This window comes from Callithrix jacchus, chromosome 15 (genome assembly GCF_049354715.1).
Source record: "Callithrix jacchus isolate 240 chromosome 15, calJac240_pri, whole genome shotgun sequence".
NCBI classification, from domain to species: Eukaryota; Metazoa; Chordata; class Mammalia; order Primates; family Cebidae; genus Callithrix; species Callithrix jacchus.
Genome location: NC_133516.1, coordinates 70,130,765 through 70,154,681, shown reverse-complemented (window position 1 = coordinate 70,154,681; position 23,917 = coordinate 70,130,765). Strand labels below are relative to the sequence as shown.

At 50.3% G+C, this 23,917-nt stretch overlaps 1 protein-coding gene across 20 annotated transcripts in view; it reads left to right on the top strand.

The window, feature by feature from the left end:
* IQSEC1 (IQ motif and Sec7 domain ArfGEF 1) overlaps positions 1-23,917 on the top strand; it is a 374,166-nt gene that overhangs the window by 251,596 nt on the left and 98,653 nt on the right. For 2 of the 20 annotated variants that reach the window (XM_035273710.3, XM_078351684.1), the window contains exon 1: positions 1,885-23,539. The exons of 17 other annotated variants lie outside the window; for them this stretch is intronic. In XM_035273710.3, the coding sequence (XP_035129601.3) occupies positions 23,127-23,539 (413 nt within the window). In that variant the 5' untranslated portion in view covers positions 1,885-23,126. Of the gene's footprint in view, positions 1-1,850; positions 23,540-23,917 lie in introns of those variants that run through there. One more of the 20 variants, XM_035273701.3, reaches the window with a different exon arrangement.

Sequence of the window (23,917 nt, the reverse complement as noted above, 5' to 3'; positions counted from 1 at the left end):
GGGCACTGTCCCACAGCACAGAGGAGGACCTGAGTCCGAGGCTTTGCCTTACTGGTTTCCTCACTGGAGTTGTGGGTGAGGCTCTTATTACACCACAGGGCGGCGCTTGTGGTCGAGAGCTCAGAGCCCAGCAGCCAGGCGGCATGGGCAACAGCCACCCTGGCACATGGGAAGAGGCTTTCTTCCGTTGGTCACCAAGCAGTTTGCTGAGCACCTATTGGGTGCTGGCCCGGGCTGGACCCTGGGGATATAGCAGTAAGTGAGGTGGACACCCAGGCCTCCTGGAGTGGATAGATGTTCAGGGGGGAGAGAAATGATAAACAGAAAATAAACAAGTAAAGACGCCTTCAGACAAGGATCAGTGCCAAGAAGATAAAACTGGGAGGGAGGATGGAGTGATCAGACTAGAGGAAGCCACATGGCCTGAGGAGGTCAAGAGAGGCCTCTCCCAATGGCCATCCATGGACAATGGATAAACATGATGTGGTCTGTCCATAGTGCGGAATATTATTCAGCCATAAAAAAGGAATGAAGTTCTGACACGTATTGCAGCACGAGTGAACCTTGAGGACATCATGCTAAGTGAAAGAAGCCAGGCAAAAAAGACCACAGAACATAGGATCCCATTTCTAGGAAACGTCCAGAACAGGCAAATTTATAGAGACAGGAAGCAAGTTTGTGGTGATGGGGAGGGGTTCTTTTTGAGTGATGAAAATGTTCTAAACATAGATAGTGGTGACAGTTACACCCCTGTGGGAATATACCGTTATTAAAAATCATTGAACTATACATTTTAAATGGGCAAGTTGTATGCTGTGTGAATTATGTGTTAGTAAGACTGTTTGAAAAGAAAAGAAAGGACCATATGAGGCGGTGGCCTTGAGCTGAGAGTGACAGGGTGGAGTAAGTTTGTGAGGACCCCGGGAAGAGCAGGCGGAGCGAGCAGCTGGTGTAAGGACCCTGAGGTGGACATGCACCTGCAGGAGGAACACGGAGGAGGAGGCCAGCAGGGGTTGGAAGGGAGGGAGGAGCAGTCCCTGAGTTGGTAGGATGAGATCCTGAAGAGGGCTTGAAAGTTGACTGAGGCGGGAGAGTCACGGCTGCGTAACGTCACTGTGCTTTCTGTTTTAAAACTGTCAGCCGGGCTGCTGTGAGGAAATGAGACTGTGGAGAGGGCGTGGTGGGGCTTGGGGGCAGGGGAGACCAGTTGAAATGTGGCTGCTGGCCACTGTTTAGATGGGAGATTGACAATTGAGACCCAAAGAAGGAGACAGGCAGACTGGCCAGCGGTCACAGTGGGAATTTAGGCAGGGACAGAACACTCCTGGTGGGAAGGAGGCTTCCTGGAGAGGGGCCTGGGCGCGGACCCTGGGAATGTCAGGATGGGCTGGTGGAGGCTCTCCAGATGGCACCCCTGTGGAGGATGTGGCCGTGGGGAGACAAGGCTGGCCACCTTACCCTGGCCCCCCCACCCCAGGTCCCCTTCGGGCCCAAGCTGCTAAGTAGGGCACCCTCTCTCCAGGGACCCCTGTCACACTGTCTTTGTCCTGCCGGCTCTGGCGGGCCCTCTGTGAAAGTGCAGTGCCCATGTGGCCAGACACCCAGCAGGGGCCCAGCACTCTGAACAAAGCAGCCTCCCTGGAACTTAAGTGGCCTGAAACACGATCAGCCACCAGAGACTGGCCAGGGAGGTGGTTGTATTATTTATTGACTGGGGCCTGCCCAGTGAATCCATTTGGGCTTGCCAGTCCTGGAAGGAGCCCCCTCAGCAGTGTCTGGGGGCCTTTTGGAGGTCAGGCGGGTGGGGGCCCCAGGGTGCCTGATACTCTCTCCCCTGGGCGTGGTTTCCTGGATGCCGACTGAGCAGGGAGGAAGTAAGACGTCAGGACCTACAGCTCATCCCCAGGGGCCACAGAGGCCGGCCAGGCGCTGGGGCTCCAGGGAGACCTCCGCCCCCTCTCCTTTGAGACTGTGAGTACCACCCACCTGGCCTGGGGAGGGGACCTCGGCAGCCCTGAGAAACCTGTCGGGCCTGGCGATGGTCAGGGCAGCCTGCTGTGGTGAGGGTCTCAGGGGCTGTCATCAGTTTTCACTGTTTCTGGGAGCTGTATTCTATGACCTGTTTCTCACTGCCTGGAAAGCACACAGGCCCACCGTGGGCCCAGGAGCACCAGGTATTCCCCACTAGCCTTGAGGGGAAGTTCTCTGGCTCCCCTGCATTCGGCCGGCCTCAGGCCCTGTTATGGTTGAGAACCAGGCCCTGCAGCCCACCTGGAAGGCTGGGAGTGTTGGGTCTCTGCCTGGGACCCTTACAACCACCCTGAGAAAGATGGACTCCTGACAATGCCCAGTTTCCAGCTGAGTAAACTGAGGCCCTCAGAAGTCACGAAAAAGTCAAAAGTCCTCGGAGGCCCTCACAAGTCACACAGGTGCCCAGGGTGCCTGCAGCATAGTTGGTGCATTTCCTTCCCACACTGCTATGATCCTCCCTACGGTGCATAAATTTGAGCACATGGAGGTTTACAGCTGAGGGAACACAAGGCTTCCCCAAGCTGTGCGGAGGAGACACTACTGGCTTGCATAGTCTTCCTGCCGCAGGCTCCCTGGGGCCATTTCCCATCTGGCAGTGGCCCAGTGTGTGTCACCCAAGAGCCCTTTGACCCACTGACAAGTTCAGTTCCTTTCTGAAATGATCCAGTGGGGAACCTTGAGGATCTGCAGATCCTCAGGGCTGGGAGGGTATTGGGGGATGGGCCCTGGGTTCTGAGCTGTAATGCCTGAACCTGACCTCTTGGGGTCCTTGGGCCAACAGTCCCTGGCTCACGGGGGTCATCAGGGAGTTCTAGGGATGGGTCAGAGGAAGCTTTTGCGGACCCAGCCTCAGTGAGCAGCCTGGGAGCTCTGACTCCTGTTAGCCAAGCCTCCCCTACCCCAGCCCTGGCTCTTGGGGGTGGGCAAGACAGACAGCCCTTTCCTTAGGACTGGAGCCCAACCCATGGCAGGTAGAAAAACTGAGGCCCAGTGGTAGGGAAGCCATGGGTACCTTCACACCTTCACCCCTGCCCCCACGCTGCAGATGGAAGGCTGCTCAGTGCCTTGAAGGGTCAGTCTCTCTGTGTTCAAAGCCCAGCTCCCCAGTGTGCCCCAGCCATGTGACATGGGACAGATGTCCCAAGATCTCTGGGCCTGGGTTTCCATATAACCCACAGTGAAAGTCCTCCCTTCCAGGGTTGCTGTGAGGCTTAGATGGGGAAGCAGGCCTCGGTGGGGAATCTCCCTGTGGGCGTAGGTGACTCTGGGTTCCCATCTCATGAGAGATTTGCCAGGGCACAGTGCCCCTCAGGATGGGTTCAGGGAGCCTTGATAACCCCAGTGAGCCAGGGGCTGTTGGCCCACGGACCCCAAGAGGTTACAGCTGAGAGCCCAGGGCTCTGGCCTTCAGCTCATCTCCCTCCAGCAGTGACCTGCCTTTGTTGGGCTCCAGGGTCCAAGCTGGGGAGCCTGGCCAGGTGGCTGCCCGCACCTGTGTTCAAGGCTCATCTCAGTCCAGCCTAGCAGAGGCACAGGGCAGAGCAGGGCCCCTGCTCCCTGCCTGAGGACCTCAGGGGAACCCATCCTGAGGCCTCATGTCCTCACCTGTGAAATAGCCAGGTGCAGCCAGGAGCCTTTAAGTACTCCATGACTCCATGCGGAGTTTCATGCACATCGTTCATTCATTAATTCAGTAATTCAACAAACATTTATTGGGTACCTACTGTGTGCCAAGCACTGCCTTGTCTGTGAGAGTACAAAGGTGATAAACCAGATAAACCATCCCTGCCCTTCTTGGTGTTGGGGAGTCAAGCAATATATGACTAATGCAGTGCATGCATGATAGGTTTTGGGGGTGATATGTTCTGTGAAGGCAAGTAGGGCAGAGGAAGGAGATAGGCACAAAGGAGGGGTAAGTGGTTGGTCGTATTTTATTTTCGTGGACACATGGCACCTATTAGAACACACCTGCAGTTCATCAGGCAGCTGAGGGCAGGTTGGAGGGTCCACACTGTGGCCTTCACTCCCTTGTGGGCCAGGCCGATGTGAGCTGTCCGTTGACCTGCACGCAGAGGTGAGCTCAGTAGCCCCATCTGATGGGCTTGCAAACTAATGCTCAGAAATCCCAACCAGTGAGGGACTGTGCTGGCAGAGTGGGTATCTGGACTGTACCCAGTGTGTGGGAGCATGGAGGTGTCTGCCAGCTGGGCTTGGAGTGTGGTCAGGCTGTGGTTAAGAGCCCAGACCTTGAGAGGTCGAGGTGGGAAGATCACTTGAGGTCAGGAGATCAAGACCAGCCTGACCAACATGGTGAAACCCCATCTCTACTAAAAATACAAAACTTAGCCCGGTGTGGTGGCACATGCCTGTAATCCCAGCTACTCGAGACGCTGAGGCAGGAGAATCGCTTGAACCCAGGAAGTGGAGGTTGCAGTGAGCCACTGCACTCCAGCCTGGGCAACAGAGCAAGACTGTCTCAAAATACAAAGAGCCCTGACTTTGGTGAAGTCTCTGTTCTGCTGCTTTCGTTGCTACGTCTCTGAGCTTCAGTTGGTCAGTGAGGACTTTTTAAGTTGCAAGTGACAGAAAATCCAAAGCTAACAGGCATAAGCAGAAATAGGGTTTCATTGCCTCCTGGAACTGAGAAGTCTAGAGGGTAACTAGCTTCAGGAATGGCTGAATCACAGCATTCATTTATGGATTTGGACTTTTCAACTCTTACCCCTGCTTTCCTTCCTGCTGGCTTCGCTGTGAGGCGGGCCCTCTCTGTGGGCACCCCTGGCTCTGTGCCCGGCATGTAGCAAGTGCTCAGAAAACATTAGCCATTTCCTTTCATTTGGTCATCACCAGCCCTGTGACAGGCCAGTTGTAGGGGCCAGGCTGTGGTGTTTCTATCTTGGGGATGTTCACAGTGCCCTGGGGGAGAAGGGACAAGAAAAGAGGAAATGACTGCACAGGGCACTCAGGGCTGAGAAGGAGGTGAGATCTGAGGCCTGTGGGAGCCCAGAGGAGGAACACTGGAGTTTTTACCTGGAGGCATTCCCCAAAGGCTTCCTGGAAGAGGTGGTGGATGAGCCAGATTTTAGGAGCATTGGAGGAGATGGCCTGGGGAATGGCAAATGAAGGAGCAGGAGGCCTAAGGTGAGGTTCAGGACTCTCACAGTGAGGCTGAGCTGGCTGTGCTAGGTTCTTGGAAGTCCTGGCTGAACTCAGAGAATTGGTTCTTGGGCCAAGCTGGGAATGGAGGTGAGTAACCCTACATGTGGGTGAAAGGTAGCCCCAGCTGCAAGGCTGTAAGGAAAAGAGAGAATGAGCGCTAAGTGAACACCTACTGTGTACCACACACCCTCCATATGTTTCCTCATTCTAGCCACTCAACAGCCTCTGGTGGTGCCACATGCCCACTTTGCAGAGAATGAGCCAGAGGTTCTGATCAGATGCTGGAACAAACCACCTGTCTGAGTCCATGAAACCATTTCCCCCAGGAACTTAGAATTTGTGATTCACTCATTGACCAGGCCCACTGGTCTCTGTTTTGCCATCAAGAGGCTGCTGGGATGCTACCCATGATAGGGACAGATGGGGAAGTCACTGTGTTCAAAACAGTCATGTGTTGAAACACCTCCCAGCCTCTGATCTACCGGTAGTGGCAGCGGAAGCAAATACAGCAAATCTGAAACCCGATGCCTACAGAACAGGGGTGTGAAGTGTGAAGCCACAGGCCCCCATACAGAAGTGGGTGTGGACGGGCCACCTGCCTGTGAGCAACCAGGGGAAGCCAGCTCAGTGCTGAGTTTACGCAGTGAATGTTAAAACCACTTCTAAGCTGGCCCCAGTGTATTCACACATGGGTGAGAAAAGCCAGGGAGAATAACAAGGGGTAGACTCTAGGGTCAGCTCCCCTCAGTGGGTGACCCCCTGCACAGCTCCCTTTACTTCTCTGAGCTTTGGTGGCCTCCTCTGTCGGTGAGGATAACATCTCCCAGAGTGAGGATTAAATAACATTATGCATGGATGTGCCTAGAGGTGATGACCCAGCAAATGGCACAATGAGTGTCAGTGATGATTATCCCCAAGGAAAATAAATATGAATTTAAAATTTCTTAAATGGTCGTTTTTGCAACCATGGACTTGAGCCAAATGGGAAGTGGTCTGGTTCAGCCTCTAAGCCCCAGAGGGTAGGCACTGGGTCTTTCAGCCTGTGTCTGCTGGTACGCCTGAGGCTCAGGAAACGCACATGGTATGTTAAAACCAAGTCAAGTCCAGGATGTTCATTTCTTAAATTATACAGTGAGACAGAGTTTTTTGAAGAGGAAAAATTTTTTTTAAAGTGAATTTCACTCTGGGGAAATAAGTACAGTGATGGGAAGCTGGAAGTAGTTGCCGCTGACACTCAGAGCAGTGGAGGAAGTGTGGGGAGGGCTTCCAGGAGGAGGCAAGCTCTTGTGAGCAGGCACTGGCCAAGTCGGGAGTTGAGGAGAGTTTGGGTAGAAACTGTAGGTCAAGTCCCCATGGTGTATTTGGGGAACAGCAGACTTGGGTGATACGTGTCTGGGAGGGATGAGGGGCAGAGTTCAGGACAAAAAGGAAGGCAAGGAGGGCCCAGAGCCCAGAGTGCTGGCCTCTCCCTGCAGGCACGGAGGATCCAACAGAGTTTTTGAGCAGGGAGTTTTATTAACCAGTATTCATTTGGTTGATTAAAAAAGCAGGAGGTGGGGACAGGCGTGGTAGCTCACGCCTATAATCCTAGCACTTTGGGAGGCTGAGGTGGGCAGATCACCTGAGGTCAGGAGCTTGAGACCAGCCTGGCCAACATGGTAAAACCCTGTCTCTACTAAAAATACAATAATTAGCCAGGTATGGTGGTGCATGCCAGTAATCCCAGCTACTCGGGAGGCTGAGGCAGGGGAGTCGCTTGAACCCAGGAGGCGGAGGCTGCAGTGAGCCGAGATCACACCACTGCACTCCAGCCTGGGCAACAGAGCAAGACTCCATCTAAAACTAACTAAATAAATAAAAAGGCACCACAGACTGGCTTGACTGGCTTAAGGCAAAGGCTGAATTTATTTTCTTCTGTTTCTGAAACAGCCAGGGCTTCAGGTACAGCTGGATTCAGGGGCTCAAACCATGACTCCAGATGCCGGCCTCTTTTTCTCTTCTTCCATCTCTGACTTCATTCCCAGACAGCCTTTCTGCCCAGATGGCCTCAGCAGCTCCAGGTTGACAATTGTCTTACGGCGAATAATCCTGGCAGAAACTGTTCCGACAGAATCGACTCTCCCTGGTTAGCTTAGATCATGTACCCATCCCTGGACCAGTCACTTGAGCAAGTGATAGACCAAGCTTGGTACTGCATTGAGCCCAAGTTGACCCAAATTCGATGGACTGGGAGTGGAGGAGGGGGTTCCCCAAAGGAAACTGGGGTGTCTTACCAGAAGTGAGAATGGAGGCTGGTCAGGGAGAAACATCCTGTGTCTACCGCTGCAACCTGCTGAGACCGGCCCACTGGCCAATCCAGTGCTGCAACCTGCTAAGACTTGCAGGCTGGTCGATCCACCGCTACGACCTGCTAAGTCCTGCTGGCTGGCCAGCTGAGCCATGTGTTCTGCCATGCATCATCCCTTCCGGTCAGCCTATGAGGTAGAGTTTGTGATGATCTCTATTTTGCAGATGAGAAAACTGAGGATTAGGGAGACACAGTCACTTGCTGAAGGTCACACTGTTAGCAAATGTCCTCAAATCTCAGATCAGCTTGACCTTAAGCCCAGGGTCTTAACTATGTGCTCCACTGCCTTACAGCAATCAGAGAAGAGATTGAAGAGGGTGCCCAGGGAGCTTGGATGGAGGACAGGCTGGCAGAGGAGAGACTGGAGGCAGAGGATGGAGGGAGGAGGCAGGTGCCGCACTGGAACCGTGGTGTGCTACAGCCCGGCTCTCAAGCACTGCCAGCTTCACTTTCATTGTTGTTTCCTTATGTAGCTAAGACATCTGGTAAAATACCTAATTGGCAAAGTATGTATATAGACACACACACACATATATGTATATATAGACATATTAATTATTATTCCTATTGGTTTCTGCTTGGGATGATCTTGGCAGGAGGATGTGAGGGACTAGGGTCCTGAGCCTGGAAGCTGGAGTTATGTTTGAGCTGCGGGCATCTGGAGCATTTCTGGGGGAGTTTCCTGGGGAAGTGGTCAAAGGGAGTTGGCCGCCCACCTGGCTCAGAGCCAGGGCTGATGGGGAAATAGCCACTCTGCACTTCCCTTTTCAGCCCTAAGGCTTCCGAGGCATGGTCCCGCCTCCCTGATGACATTACACCAGAGGTCAGCCTACCCACACCCTCCCGGCACAAAGGGGAAATCAAGGCAGCTGGCCATTTTAGCCTCACTGCCACTACATGGAGAGGTGTGGCAGTCTGGGCACCCGTCCTGGATTGGCTGTCACCGCACTGTGTGACCTAGGGCAAGTCACCAGGCCTCTCTGGGCCTCAGTTTGACATCTGTAAAAGAAATCTACGAAGACAGAGCAGGCACATGAACAAGCCTTTGCAAAGAACCTGACCCAGTGCTGGGTACTTCACAGGCTGTCAGGATTCTTTTTTTGTGGGTGATTTCTCAGAATCACAGCCTTGGAACCCTGGAAGGGAGAAGGGCTGTCAACTCAGAAAGCCATGCCAAGACCCAGCTCTGCAGTGGACAGGCCCTGTGGCCTTGAGCAAGTCACTGCACTTCTCTGGGCCTCCATTGCCTTATCTGGAAAATGGCTTAATAACCACCCCCTCATGCAGGAATGAGAGGGTTAACTGAAAGCCCAGCCCTGGGATGGGGCTTGCCGGTGTGTCTGGTTCCCACTGGGTTAGCTGGATGTCCCCTCCTCTGTGAGCTCCCCTTCCTGCCCTGGAGCCTGATCAAGAGCGTTGTTTTACCGATAATTCATCCAACTAATATCGCCTGTGTGCCCAGCACCGCTCAGAGCAGCGAGGATACCAGAGCAAGACCCTCTCCCTCACCAAGCTGGCATTTGGGGGTTGGGGGAGAGAGACAGGTGACAAGTAAACAAACAATAGGATTTCCAACACCATAGTCAGGAAAACAAAGCAGGAGGCTGCGCTGGGGAGCGACTTGGAGGTGGCCAGCGAGGGCCTCCCTGAGGAGGGGTCCTAAGGGCAAGAAGGAGGTGGCCAGCAAAGATGGGGTCCGGCCTGGTGGCAGAGGGAAGAGCAGTATGGGCAGCTCCCCCGAAGGGATTCAGGCTCAAAGGACAGAGGGTTTAGAGGCTAATGGCAGCCCCCTGAGAGAGGACATCTGGGTAGGTGTGGACAGTGGACAGCCTGAGGGTTGCTGGTGGAGGATGCTCACCTCATTCCCTAAACATTTGCTGGAGGAAGAGCCAGCTGAGGCCCACCTCTGAGCTTTGACTCGGGAGGGAAAGGTATCCAGCTTAGCCTCAGGCCCCAGACTGAGAGTGACAGGGTGGTGATGGTGGTAGATGGGCATAGCCAGGAGAGGCAGTGAAGTTCAGCCTCAAACTTCAGAAATGCTGAGAAGTACCTAAGTAACCCTGTTTCATCTTCAGGTATAGACACTCAGAAGGCCAGGCACCTGGCCCCTCCCTGGGGCTCCTGGGGTGGGCTTATGAAAGGGTAGTGCCTCTCTCATCTGGCTCCCTAGAGGAATGCAGGCTTAGAAGGTGAGAGCTCCAGGGACTTTGAGAAATCACCAGGCTCTCCTTCCAGGACAGGGGATTCTGTGAGCTTGGTCTGGGGAAGGGTGGGCTCCAGTGGCAAGCTGGATGTGCTGGGGCCTCCAGACTCTGGGGCAGGGTATGGTGGGGCCCCAGAGACAGGGATGGATGGCTGGGCTCAGCCCCAAACTTCAGACAGCCAAGAATTATATTTCATCTGCAAGTGCAGGAACAGCAGAGATATAGGCAGACCCAGAACGGAGGGGTAGGCGGCCTGTGGAGGCTTTCAAGCAGCAGCAAAGAAAATATGGGATGTTTTTCAAATTCAAAATGTGTGACAAGCTCTCTAATGTGTGTATGAGGACAGTCCTAACTGTGATTTCATTCCATTCTCACAACAAATCCTGTCCAACAGGAATATCTGCTGTATCTTGCAGAAGGGGAAACTGAGGCAAGCCAAGTGACTCGTGAACGTTCCTTGCCAGCCAGAAAGTGGCCAATTCAGAATTGAGACCTAGAACTGAGCTCTCCTTAGAGACATGGAGGGTGGACTAACCCAGTGGGTGGGGCAGGTAGAGAGCCAGGCTGGCCTTTGCCCTCCTCCCAGGGGCAGCTGGGTGCACAGAGCTGGCATCCCCACTACTCAGTCCTCTGGATGATTAGAATGGCCAGCAAGCCAGTTATGGAGCCGGCCCCACCTGCTCTGTCTGGATTCCGCATACCAGCTGGAGACAGAGTCCTTGCTGACAGCTCTCCTGACCCTCTTCCTAGGGACTCTGTCCCCCCACCCTCACTGCCATGGGCTCTGTCTGCATGAAGACACGTGATCCCTCCCACGGTCTCATGCAGCCCCCGCCAGCTTCCTCTCCTGCACTCCACTCTTATGAATTAGGGGTGCCCCTACTGCTGCAAGGCTGGGGGCCAAAAAGACCTGGAGGAAGACAAAGCCCAGCAAAAATGACTTTGGACAAGTGTCTCCTGCTGCTGAATCTGTTTCCTCATCTGTAAAATGAGTAGAGAGATCCCCGCTGGTAGCAGGGCTTTGTGATTTTTGACTGCAAATGTGTCAGGAGAGGCCAGGCTGCAAGGGCTCCACCAGTCAGAGAGGCCCAAAGCACAGACCCCAGGCATCTCCCAAAGACGGCCTTTCTCTGGGCTCCATGTGGGTCTCTGCTCCTGGACCCAGGAAGTACTTCAGGGCGTGCTGCTGCCTCCTGAGGCCATGGGTAGGCCTGAGCTGCAACAGCGGCTGGCAATCTCTACAGTGGGGGCTGTGTGCACGTGTGTTTCAGTTAGATTTTGCTGTCTAACAAACTACACAGAACACAACGTCTTAAAACAGCAGCGGTGACATAATTTTGCGTGATTGTGTGGTTGGAAGATCCGGCGGTTGTGCTGGTTGCTCTGGAGGCTCAGCTAGGCTGGAAGTTCCAAGAAGACCCCACTCCCATGTCGGCCAGTGGATGCTGGCTGTCAGCCAGGCAGCTCAGGCCCCTCCAGGTGTCCCCACCACAATGGTAGACCAGCCTCCTTACATGTCGTCCTCTTAGTTCCCTCCACATGGCCCCTGCAGTAGCAGACCAGCCTCTCACACGAGAGTTCCTTCAGTTTCCTCCATGTGCCCCAGTCACAGCTCCCACGTGTGGTGTCTGAGGCTGTGCTCCCAGAGTGAAGCAGAAGCCATAAGGCCTCTTGAGGCACAGCCATTGCCTCTGCCACCTTCTGCACGGAAACTCACGTGTCCAAGGAGAGGGGAAGTAGCCCCCAGCTCAGGTGGGAGGAGGGGACACATCGCACCTCGCAGAGGCCCGAGTACCAGGATGGGAGGAATTTGTGGTCATATTTGGCAATCACAGGATATGTATTGTTAGGATTTTGCTGGGCTGTTATTTCACACAGGTTGGGGTAGGGGAGTAAGCTTTAAGGTTATTATATAAAGTCAAAAGTTACTGTCATAAAATCCCCTTTGAAGAGCCCTTAAGTTGCTCATATTGGACACAGTACCTGGTTTTGTGTGCACTGCCCTGGGCAGCAGAACTGTGTGTGCTGTGACGTGTGCAAATGCCTGGGCCGGACCAGGAGGGAACTGAGGCTTGTCCAGATACTGCAGGCTTCACCCTACAGGAGGGACCCTCAAATCCCTGCTGGGAAGGGAGGGGGAGCTAAGCTGGCTGGCTCACCTTCGGGGCCATTTCCATCCCCTGTCACTAGGAAACCTCTAGAGCCAGGCAGCCCAGAACAGTAGCCACTGGCTATAGGTGGCTATTTAAATGTTAGCTGATTAAAATTCACAAAATGAAAAACTCGGTCTCCATCACCCTACCCATATCCTGAGTGCTCAGCGGCCACACGGCTAGCAGGTGCAGAGCCGTGCCAAAGCGCTCAGCCAGCGCAGCCTGCTGTGTATGTCAGCCCCTCGTCCAGGCCCCTCCTGCCTGCCCTCCTCCAACATCTCCCAGCTTTGTGCTGGCTGCTCTGGACTTCAGAGAGACTCAGCTTTGGCCCAGCTGCTGCCCTGGGGGACTACTGGTCTGCTGGGGGCAGGCAGGCCAGTAACACTGGGTGACTGGCTCTGGGCCCCCAGTCCCCTCATCTTCCAGAGCCTTGGTGGGCAGGGAGCCCTGGGCTATGGTCTCCATCCAAGGCCCAGCAGTGCAGGCCTCATCTTCTAACCCTTCCTCAACACCGTGAAGTATGGGGACACCATTTGCACTCCCCGGCTTTTCCAGTAAAGGGAAGAGATTTGTTTAACACCAGAAATTATGAGACACCCCCTGCCTCCACGCCATGCACACCCCACAGACACAAGGGTTATTATCCAAGATTGAAAAACTACGGGATGACAGGAAGCTGCTAAAAACCAATTTTTAGATGACTTTGGAGACTGTGAATTTTATTTATCAAAGCAGCTTCTATTTTGGTTTGACAGATGTTCATGTGTGAAACATAGTATTTGTTTGGTCTACCAGCAGTGTCGGCTGTACATAGGGAGGCCAAATCCCCTAAAATAATTCAGGGGTTCCCAGCTTGGGATTCCCTGTAACCTCCAGGAGCTAGAGTCCCTGGGTGGCCCCCAGGAGTCAAGGGCTTAGTGGTGGAGGTGGATATTTGCATGGCCAGCACTGTGGCTGGCCTGATGCTGGGTTTTTGGTGGGGGGTGAATTAGCCTCCCTGCTTGATATCGCTTCCCTCCATCCCTGCAACCCTTCACCTGTACAGCCCCCAGCTGCCCTCCCTCCCACTCACTTTTGCTGATTCCCTTCTGAGCTTTGCTGGTGGAAGGGTATGTGGTTTATTTTCAGGGCGATGGAAATGGTTTAAAATAAAATTGTGGTGAGGGTTACAGAATTCTGTAAATATAATAATAACTGAATTGTACACTTATAGTTTTTTTTTTTTGAGACGGAGTTTCGCTCTTGTTACCCAGGCTGGAGTGCAATGGTGCGATCTTGGCTCACCACAACCTCCGCCTCCTGGATTCAGGCAATTCTCCTGCCTCAGCCTCCTGAGGAGCTGGGATTACAGCCACCACCATGCCCAGCTAATTTTTTGTATTTTTAGTAGAGACGGGGTTTCACCATGTTGACCAGGATGGTCTCGATCTCTTGACCTTGTGATCCACCTGCCTCAGCCTCCCAAAGTGCTGGGATTACAGGCGTGAGCCACTGCGCCTGGCTGAATTGTCCACTTATAATGAGTGAATTCATGGCACATAAAGTATCCCTCAATAAAGCTTTAAGAAAACACATGATGACTAAATGCAACACAAGATTCTAGATTGGGAGGCAAACTTGGCGAAAACGGACATGATTGGGACAACTGGGAAAATGTGACTTTAAGTTAGTTGTATATTAGATCCTAGTATCATGTCTATGTTAAACTTGCTGAATTTGACTGTATTGGAGCATGGTTATGTAAGAGAATGTCCTTGCTCTTAGGAATTATGTGCTGGAGCATTATTTGGGGGTGAAAGTTACATGCAGCATGTTTGCAGTGACCTCTCAAATGCTTCTAAGGGAAAACATGGTTTTTAAGAGAGCAAAATTTGGTGGAATGTGATTAGTGATGAGTTTGGGTGAAAGGTACATGGGAGAGTTTTGTTCTGTATTATTGTTGCAACTCTTCTTTAAGATTGAAATCACTTCAAAATTAACTTACGGCTCTTATAGAATCCACATATTAAAAACATTATTGTTTTGACCTTGAATAAATCCATGGGTCCTGAATGGAGGAAAAGCCTTGAGCTAGTTGTGAACAGAGTTCCTAGAGAGTATGCCCCTGCTCATCAGGTCTGTGGCACCCCAAAGAGAAGACACAGCCAGGGCCAGAGGGCAGGGTGAGAACACGTGTCTGTATATGCCATAGCTTGCACTCATTCAGTCATTTACCCAACAAATCTTTCCCAGGTCCCACCACGTGCAAGGGAAATCGGCTGTGAAGCAGACACAGTCAAATCCCTACCCTCCGGTATTGAGATGCAGCTGGGGGTCGGGGGAGCACTCCACAGGAGGGGGAAGCCGATGTGGAAACCCCTCAGCTACACCCAGGCCTCAGCCTCCCACCAGATCTGGAGCCTTGGAGGTCAGGGATTTGTGTCTCAGTCACCTCTGTGTACTTCCCCACCTCCCTCCTCCCTCTCCTCGGATTATAAGGAAGTCAGATTCTGTCTCCATACAGCAAAGAGCTTTTGACCACTGGGGCCCACAGGCCTTGAGAGGCCCAGAGTGGGGACAGGGCATCTATGCAGGGCCACCTTCCACCAGGCATAAATGCTCAGCTATGCCTTTCTGAGCATTTAATATCCTTTTGGAATCATACAACACATGTCCTTTTGTGTTTTGTCCTTTGTTCACTTAACATGAGGTTTTTCAAGGTTCATCCACGTTGTAGAAGGTATCAATACTTCTTTTTTTTTTTTTTTTTTGGTAGAGACAGGGTCTCATTTTATTGCCCAGGCTGGTCTTGAACTCCTGGCCTCAAACAACACTCCCGCCTCAGCTTCCCAAAGTGTTGGGCATGAGCTACCACGTCTGGTCTTTCATTCCTTTTCACTGCTAAATAATAACATTCCATTACATTGTTTTTAGTTTATCCATTCCTGGCTGATGGACATGTGGGTCATTTCCACGTTTTGACTATTATAAATACTACTACTATGGATATTTGCATACAAGATTTGATATGGACATAGATTTTCCTTTCTCTTTAGTAGACACCTAGAAGTGGAATGGGTCATACAGTAACTCTGTTTAACCTTTTAGGAAATGGCCAAACTGTTTTCCAAAGTCGCTGCATCTTTTTATGTTCCCACCGGTGGTATATAAGCATTTCCATTTCTCCACATCCTGTCCCACATTTGTTATTGTCTGGCTTTTTGCTTCTAGCTGTCCTAGTGGGTGGGAACTCATATCTCATTGTGGTTTTGATTTGCATTTGTTTGATGTGGAACATCTTTTCATGTGCTTATTGACCATTCATGTATCTCCTTTGATGAAATGTCTATTCAAACCTTTTGCCCATTTAACAATTGCATTGTCTCCTTGTTATTGAGTCATGAGTTCTTTGCATATTCTAAATACAGGTTGCAGTATTGGTTATATAATTTTCTTAGTTGTAGTTTATATTTTCTTTCTTTCTTTCCTTTTCCTTTTTTTGAGATGGGGTCTCACTCACCCAGGCTGGAGTACAGTGGGATGATCATAGCTCACTACGGCCTCCAATTCCTGGGCTCAGGCAACCCTTTTGCCTCTGCCTCTCCAAGTGTTGGGATTATGGGCATGAGCCTCTGCAGGGCCTTATCTTTTCACTCTTAATTCTGTTGCTTGTGCTTTTGGTGTTGTATCTAAGAAATCATTGTCTAACCCAAGGTCATAAAGATTTATGTATTTATCTAAGAGTTTTTTAGTGTTAACTCTTTCATTTAGGTCTTTGATCAGTTTTAGTTAATTTTTGTGTATGACAGGAAGCATGGGCCCAAATATATCCTTTTTTTTTATTTTTAAGATGTCACCCTGTCGCCCAGGCTGGAGTCCAGTGGTGCAATCTCAGCTCACTGCAACCTCTGCCTCCTGGGTTCAAACAATTCTCCCACCTCAGCCGCCTGAGTAGCTGAAATTTCAGGTGCCCACCACCATGCCCAGCTAATTTTTGTATTTTTCGTAGAGATGGGGTTTTTACTATGTTGGCCAGGCTGGTCTCGAACTCCTGACCTTGTGATCTGCCCACCTCAGCCTCCCAAAGTGCTGGAATTACAGGGATGAGCCACCACGTTTGACCAGCACTACTAGTTAAAGAAATGATTGTTTCCAATGAATTCTCTTGGCACCTTGTCAAAAATCATTCGACAATAAATTTTTATTTATTAATTATTATTATTTTTGACCACTCTGGCTAAGAACAAGACAATACATTTTTAAACATCATTTTTGTGAAGGCAAAAACTCTCACCCCCATTTTAACAAAAGCATGCTCCAGGTCATCTGGATGACCCTCTACCAACTGAGCTCTGCTGCCTAATGTCCATGGCTGCCTTTTCTTTATAAACATGTGGTCGTCATAGAACCTTCCAGTGTTGCAGTGTTTACGATTGGATGCAGTGTTTCTTAAAGTAGGGTCTGATGAAGCTCAGGAGCTGTATTCTTAGAGGTCTATCAGTTCTTAAGTTTGAGAAACCCCTAACACAGAGCCATTTCTTAGATGGGAGGGTAGACTTCCAGGTAGGGAACATGAAATGTCCAACCCCATGCATCTATCTGCAGGTGCCCACAAGCCAGCACGGGCAGTTTGGAGTAATAATAAGTACTCACTTAGGGTCGGGTGTGATGGCTCATGCCTATAATCCCAACACTTTGGGAGGCCAAGGTGGGCGGATCACTTGAGGCCAGGAGTTCGAGACCAGCCTGGACAACCTGGTGAAACCCCATCTCTACTAAAAATACAAAAAAGAATTCACTGGGCATTGTGGCAAGTGCCTGTAATCTCAGCTACTAGGGAGGCTGAGGCAGGAGAATTGCTTCAACCTAGGAGGCAGAGGTTGCAGTGAGCCAAGGGTGAGCCACCATACTTCAGCCTAGGTGACAGCACACGCCTCTGTCTCATAAAAAAGACCCACTTGCGTAAGTCACTCCCCCTTCCTGAGCCTCTGCTTTCTTACCTGTAAAATGGAAGGCACACCACCCATCTCAAAGAATCTGCAGGAATAGAGATAGTTTGGATAAGGTATCTGGCACAGTGTTGTCTGACATGAAGTGGGTACCAGTTCATGGAAGTTGTATTCATTGCAAGCCTGGGGCTGTGCACACTACCTGGCCCTCCTTCCAGCCCTCCCTTCTGCAGTGCCTACTCTCCCCAGCAGAGCAGACCTTGAGGACTAACTCCTGGCTCCAGCCTTCCCTCTGCCACATGTACCTCACCTGTCCCCATCACCTGTCTGTTTACAGGGATCAGTTCTGTAGCAGGCCCTGTGCTGGTCCTAGAAAACCAATGATGAAGAAGACTCCATTCTTGCTTTCAGGGACCTTCTGGGCAGGTAGACAGAACCATTAGCTGATAGAACAGCGTGGTAGCTGTTATTTTATTAATAGCTAACATTTATAGAATTTCTGCTCTGTGCCTGGCCCCACTGTCTCAAGATGTACAGGACACTGTGGGAGCCAAGAAGATGATGTCTAGAGGAGGTGACATTTTTAGAGCTAGATCTAAAGGATGGATTTAGACTTCAGCTGATATACAAAGAGACATGAGCATTCTAGGAATTTTTGCCCATTTGATGGATAAAAATGGCATCTCCTCATTATGATTTGTGTTTCTGTGTAAGTAAGGTTGTGCATCTTTTTGTATATTTACAGGCCATTTGTATTTTTTTTCTGAACTACCTGATCAAATTAATTGGACATTTTTATTTTGAGTTGTTCATTTTTTTCTTATTAATTTGGAATAACTCTATATATATGGAGGAAACCAAGGGAATCATATGGGCTAATACACAGTGGTATGAAATGATACAGTGTGCTTGAAAAGCATTAAGTTTAGCCTGATTTTGAGAGACACAGATGAAGATAGAGCTTAGCAGGGAGGCAAATTCTAGTTCCTAAGGAGCTTGGACTTTATTATATAGGTCATGGGAGCTACAGAATAGTTTAGAGCAGGGAAGGGATGTGAGTGAAGGTGTATTATTGAAAATTGCTTTGATAAGGCACAATAATGGACAGAGAGAAGAGCTAGAAGCGACAAATTGAGGCCAGAAAGTACAGGAGCTTGAATATCCCCTGAAGAGTGTCTACCTGGTGTGGTGGGCAGTAGGGAGTCACAGAAGTTTCTGGGTGATGACCGAGGGTGAACTGCAGAGACAGTGGGGATTGAGAGTTGCCTGCTACACTTCCTGCTTTGCAGCCAGCTATGAAATGGGGGGCAGGATTGAGGCCAAGGCTAATCTCTGGGTGGGGTGAGCGGTTTTGTTTCCCAACATGATGCTTTGCTCCCCTAGACGTCTCCGCCCCACATGGGTGCCCAGTGCTGTGTCATCTGTCCCCACACCACAGCGCTGACCTCCCACTCAAACAGATGAGACCATTGCTAGGGGTAGCCTAGAGAGGAAATATGAACTAAGAGTTTCCAGGCAGGGCACTGGGAATGGGGGAAGGAAGAAGGAACAGAACACTGGCAAGCTGGGAGGGATTTTAGAAGTCATGCAAGGCAGCTTACTCTCAATCCTGCTCCTATGAGCCCAAGGACAGGGGCTTCCTACCTCCCCAGCAGCCATTCCATATCTAGGTGGCTCTTCCAAGGAGAAGGTTCTGGAGCTTTAAGGAATCTTGGCACTTGTTTTATACTTCTTAATGGAGGGGACCTTGGGGCTCAGAAGGGACATCTGCCTTCCTGAAATCACACAGGAAGTCATCCTGAGTGCCACAGCAGGCCCTAGAAATCAGGCCTCTCAGCTCCCTGCTCAGAAGTTACTTTTAAACATAAACTTTTACAAACATTAATACATGGATATATAGTAATACCTGCATATTACAAACAGTAATAAATACAAAAAATACTTAAATGAAACATTTCAGTGCAAAGCCAGTCTCTTTCCTACTCCATCCCCCAGGGCACAGAAGCGTCTAGGGGCATAAAGCATCATGATGGGAAACAAAACCACTCAACCCAGAGATCAGCCTTGGCCTTGATCCTGCCCTCCCCACCCGCCCCCACTTATAGCTGCCCGCAATGCAGGAAGTATAGCTGGCAACTCTCTATCCCCACTGTCTCTACAGTTCACCCTCGGTCATTACCCAGAACCTTCCCCAGGGCATGGCTGTACCAGTTTGTTGAGCATCCTTGTCAGAGACAACATATACAGGTACCAGCAGATATTCTATACCCCCTTTTTCTTAATTCCAGATTTTTATTTTTATTAAAAAAAATTTTTTTAAAGAGGGAGTCTTGCTGCGTTAACCCAGGCTGCTCTTGAACTCTTGGCCTCAAGTGATCCTCCCACTTCATCGTCCCAAGCAGCTAGGATTACAGGCAAGAGTCGCCACCCCTGGCTTATTCCTTCTTTCCTACATAAAAAGTAACATGCCCACCAGACATGGTGGCTCATGTCTGTAATCCTAGCACTTAGGGAGGCCGAGGCGGGCGGATCACGAGGTCAGGAGTACAAGACCAGCCTGGCCAACATGGTAAAACCCTGTCTCTATTAAAAATACAAAAATTACCTGGGCGCAGTGGCAGGCGCCTGTAATCCCAGCTACTCAGAGGGCTGAGGCAGGAGAATTGCTTGAACCCGGGGAGCAGAGGTTGCAGTGAGCTGATATCGTGCTGCTGCACTCCAGCCTGGGCTACAGAGTGAAACTCTGTCTCAAAGAAAAGAAACAACAACCACACCCCACACTCTGTATTGCACCTACCAAGATATCTTGGGCATTGTTCCTTATCAGTCAGTCCATGTAGAGATGCCACTTTTTTGTTGTTGTTTTTGTCTTGTTTTATTGTTTGTTTTTTGAGATAGGTTCTCACTTTGTCACCCAGGCTGGAGTACAGTGGAGGGATCACAGCTTAGTGTAGCCTCACCCTCTCCTGGCTCAGGTGATCCTCCCACCTCAGCCTCCTAAGTAGCTAGGATTACAGGCACGTGCCACCACACCCAGCTAATTTTTGTATTTTTAGTACAGATGGGGTTTCACCATGTTGCCTCCTGGCCTCAAATGATCCACCTGCCTTGACCTCCCAAAGTGCTGGAATTATAGGCAACAGCCACTGTGTCCAGCCCTAGAGTTGCCACATTCTTTTTTGATGGCTGCATAGGCTTCCATCATATGGATGTGTCTTAATTATAATCTGTTTAACAAGTCCCTCACTGGTGTGGTAGGCTTTGGGGAATAAGAATATTTCAATAATTTGTATTCACTTTAAAAACATTTATGGTAATGTGCGTTATGACATTTTGGTCAATGACACACCACATACACAATGGTGGTCCCATAAGATGATAATACCATATTTTTACCGCACCTTTTCTATGTTTAGCTATGTTTACATACAGAAATATCTTCTCCCTGGTCAAATGAATTGGACATTTTTAGTTTGAGTTGTCCATGTTTTTTTCTTATTGATTTGGAATATGTGGAGGAGCCAAGGGAACAGTTGTGATGACTTGTCTACAGTGGTCAGTACAGTCACATGCTGCACAGGTTTGTAGCCTAGGAGGAATAGGCCGTACTATACAGCCTAGGCGTGTAGTAGGCTGTGCCATCTAGGGTGTGTAGGGGGACTCTATGAGGTTTCACAATGATGAAATCACCTAAGGACACATTTCTCAGAATGTATCCCCATCATTAAGTGCTGCAAACCTGATTGTTTAAATACAAAGACATGTCAAGAAGAAACTTTGATTGGCCCATTAGCTTGTGCCCAGAAAAACCCATTGACCTTTTAAAAGTCAACTAATATAAAAAAGTATAAAATGAAAAGTAAAAGCACCTCACATATCCATTCCACACACCCCTCAGTCCTCCCAAAAAGTATCCATCAATAAGAGTTTATTTGTTGGCCAGGCGCAGTGGTTCATGCCTGTAATCCCAGCACTTTGGGAGGCCAAGGCTGGAGGATCACAAGGTCTAGATCAAGACCATTCTGGCCAACATAGTGAAACTCCGTCTCTTCTAAAAATACAAAAATTAGCTGGGCATGATGGCATGCGCCTGTAGTCCCAGCTGCTAGGGAGGCTGAGGCCGGAGAATCGCTGAAACTTGGGAGGCAGAGGTTGCAGTGAGTCCAGATTGTGCCACTGCATTCCGGCCTGGTGACAGAGTGAGATCGGTCTCAAAAAAAAAAAAAAAAAAAAAAAAAAAAGAGCTTCTTTCTTTCAGCATGTTTGTGTCCTTTGGGAATGGAAATTCCCGCACACATCTACATGGAGCCTTTTAAGTTGTACACAAAAGAGGTCATAATAATACAGTCTTCTGTTCCTCCAATTTTTCACTAGAAATATGACCTGGAGATCTGTCCATCCTAAGACGAAGTCCCAGCAATGGGTATCTTAATGAAGTTACTCCCTCTCCTACTGCTGGACACTGAAGGCACCTCTTTTCTTTCGTGGTTTCCTTGTACACACAGGGCTGTGTTGTCTGTCCTTGTATTTTTATATTAGTGTGCCGTAGTAGCTTTGCCATACCCTTCCCGGTAGGTTGCACCATCTGGCACTTTACAGTATTTTTGAGAGCGCTCATTTCTTCTCCCCTTCAGGAGCAAAAGTATTAGTAAACTTGTTCATTTTTGCCAACTTGGTAGATAAAAAATTGCAACTGTGTTCTGTTTTGATATGTATTTCTTTAATGTACATTTAATTACAAGTGAGATTGAATATCTTTCCATGAACTGCTTGTTCATATCCTTTGCTCTTTTTTCTAATGGGTTAGTCATCTTTTTCCTATCGATTTAAAAGGGCTGTTTATATATTAGGGAAATTAACTTTCCTCTCATTTTCCTCAATTAACTTCTGTCATATGTGATGCAGACACTTTTTTTCAGTTTACCATTTGTCTTTTTTACTTTGTTTATGGTATTTTGATTCCATTTACACAGTTTTAATTTTTATGCAGTTAAATGTATGACATCTTCCTTCACAGTTCCTGAAAATGAAAATATTTACACAGTGCATTTCATAAAGGCTTTCCACACATTATCATAGTTAATTCTCACAGCAGCCTTTGAAGCGAGGCAGAGTGGGAATTTTTAGCATCAGTTCCATTTCAAGGATGAGTTCAAATGAGTCTCAGAAAAATCCTGGGACTTACCCAGGTCAAACAGATTCTAAACCCTTGACCATTCTCACTTCCTCACTCTTCCAACCAGCCAGGTGACTTCCTCCTGGCACTGATAGCAAAAGAATATGGCTTCTCAGGGACTGCATTTTTAATGTATTAAAACTATAAGCACCTTATCTTCCCTTAACTGCTCTTAAAAAAAAAGTTTTTTTTAAGAAACAAAGTCTTGCTCTGTCACCCAGGCTGGAGTGCATTGGTGCAATCATAGCTCACAATAACCTTGAACTCCTGGGCTTAAGCAATCCTCTTGCCTCAGCCTCCCGAGTATCTGGGACCACAGATGTGCACAAACATGCCTGGTTATTTTTTTTTTTTGAAATGGGGTCTCACGATGTTGCCCAGGTTGGCCTCAAACTTTTGGCTTCAAGTGGTCCTTCCACCTCAGCCTCCCAAAGCACTTTTACAGGCATGAGCCACCACACCCAGCCTTTAAAAATATTTTTTAAACCTCTAGTAATATGCAAGGGTAGAATATGCAGTGGGGATGGGACTCACATTTTGCCCCACAAGCCCATCCCCAGGGTATCCACTGTCCAGTTGGCCATGAGCACTGATTAGCAACCATGGGCTCACTCTTGCCACGAGGCAGGAAGACCCACCAGGAGCTGGGCCGTTCCTTATTCGTTTCTGTCACCACTGCCTTGGGTATTCTAGGAACAACTTAGGTGCACAATAAATTCTCTTAAGAGTGGCTAGTGAGGCAGTCAGGCACACTGCTTAGACTCTGCAGCTTTGCAGGTCAGTGTTCAAATCCCATCTCATCCTTTAGCAGTGGTGTGGATGTAGGCAGGTGACTTTATCTCTCTGCCTCCGTGTCCTTGTCTGGGACACCAAGGGATACTAGTTTCTGAATACTCCTCCTCCAGTGCTGAACAGTGCCTGCCTCTCACTTCTGATCCCTCTGTGCCTTTCTGGATCCATTTGACCACTCTCACCTGGCCGGGATGTCCAGGGTCATGAGATGTCAGAGGTAAAAATCAGAGTCTCTCCTTCTGCCTTTCCCTCCCAGAAGTCCAGAAGGAGGAAACGTCTTGCCCAAGGTCATACAGACCCTCGTGGCAGGGCCCACAGAACCGGGTCTTCTGACTCATGACATCACTCGTTCAGCTTCTTGTGCTGGGGCCTGGGCCGGCGGCCGCATCCCTCCGGTCTCCTGTCTCGCCGACTCCGGGCACCAGGGGGCGCCTCGTCCCAATCGCAGCCCGCCACCTGATGCCCCGGCTCCAGCATCGCGGAGGTCCCGCTGCCCCGGAGAGGCCGCCGCTCCTGGCCCGGCGTTCGGGGCTCCCGGAGCACGTCTCTGCTACCTGCCGGTGCATGCGTCCTCGCTTTCTCCTTCGGTGCACCACTGCCAGTGCACTCCTGCCCCTGCCCCTTCCAGGCCCGGCCTCTGCTATGTGCGCCACTTCTTCCCGGTCTTCGGGCTCCCCGTCTATTGTGCGCACCCCATTCTCGGTGACAGTCAGCAAGCCACCGGGACTTGTCCCAGCATCTAAGTCGAGGTCAGCTTTGGGCTGAGGGTGGCGCCGGCAGGCCCAAGCCCCCACCCCATCCCCAGTCAGGAGCGTGTGTCTTGGAGGGGATGCGGAGGGGCATGGTGCGGCTGTGCGTCTCTGGACCAGTGGCTTCCCCGCTCTGGGCCTCAGTGTTCCCATCTGCGAACTGGGGAGGGCGGCGGGGAAGGAGCGTCGTCGGCCCGGGCTGCAGCTCTCCTTGGGAGGAACCAGGGGACTTAGCCAGAGGTGCGTTTGCTCGCAGTTTATTGGGGTTCTGGGGTAGTCTGAGGGAAATGCCGGGGGTCGCACTGCCCCTGGCTCCGCGCTCGGACTCAGCGTACCCGGTTCCCGGGGCTCATCCGCTGCAGCGGCCGCACGGACCTG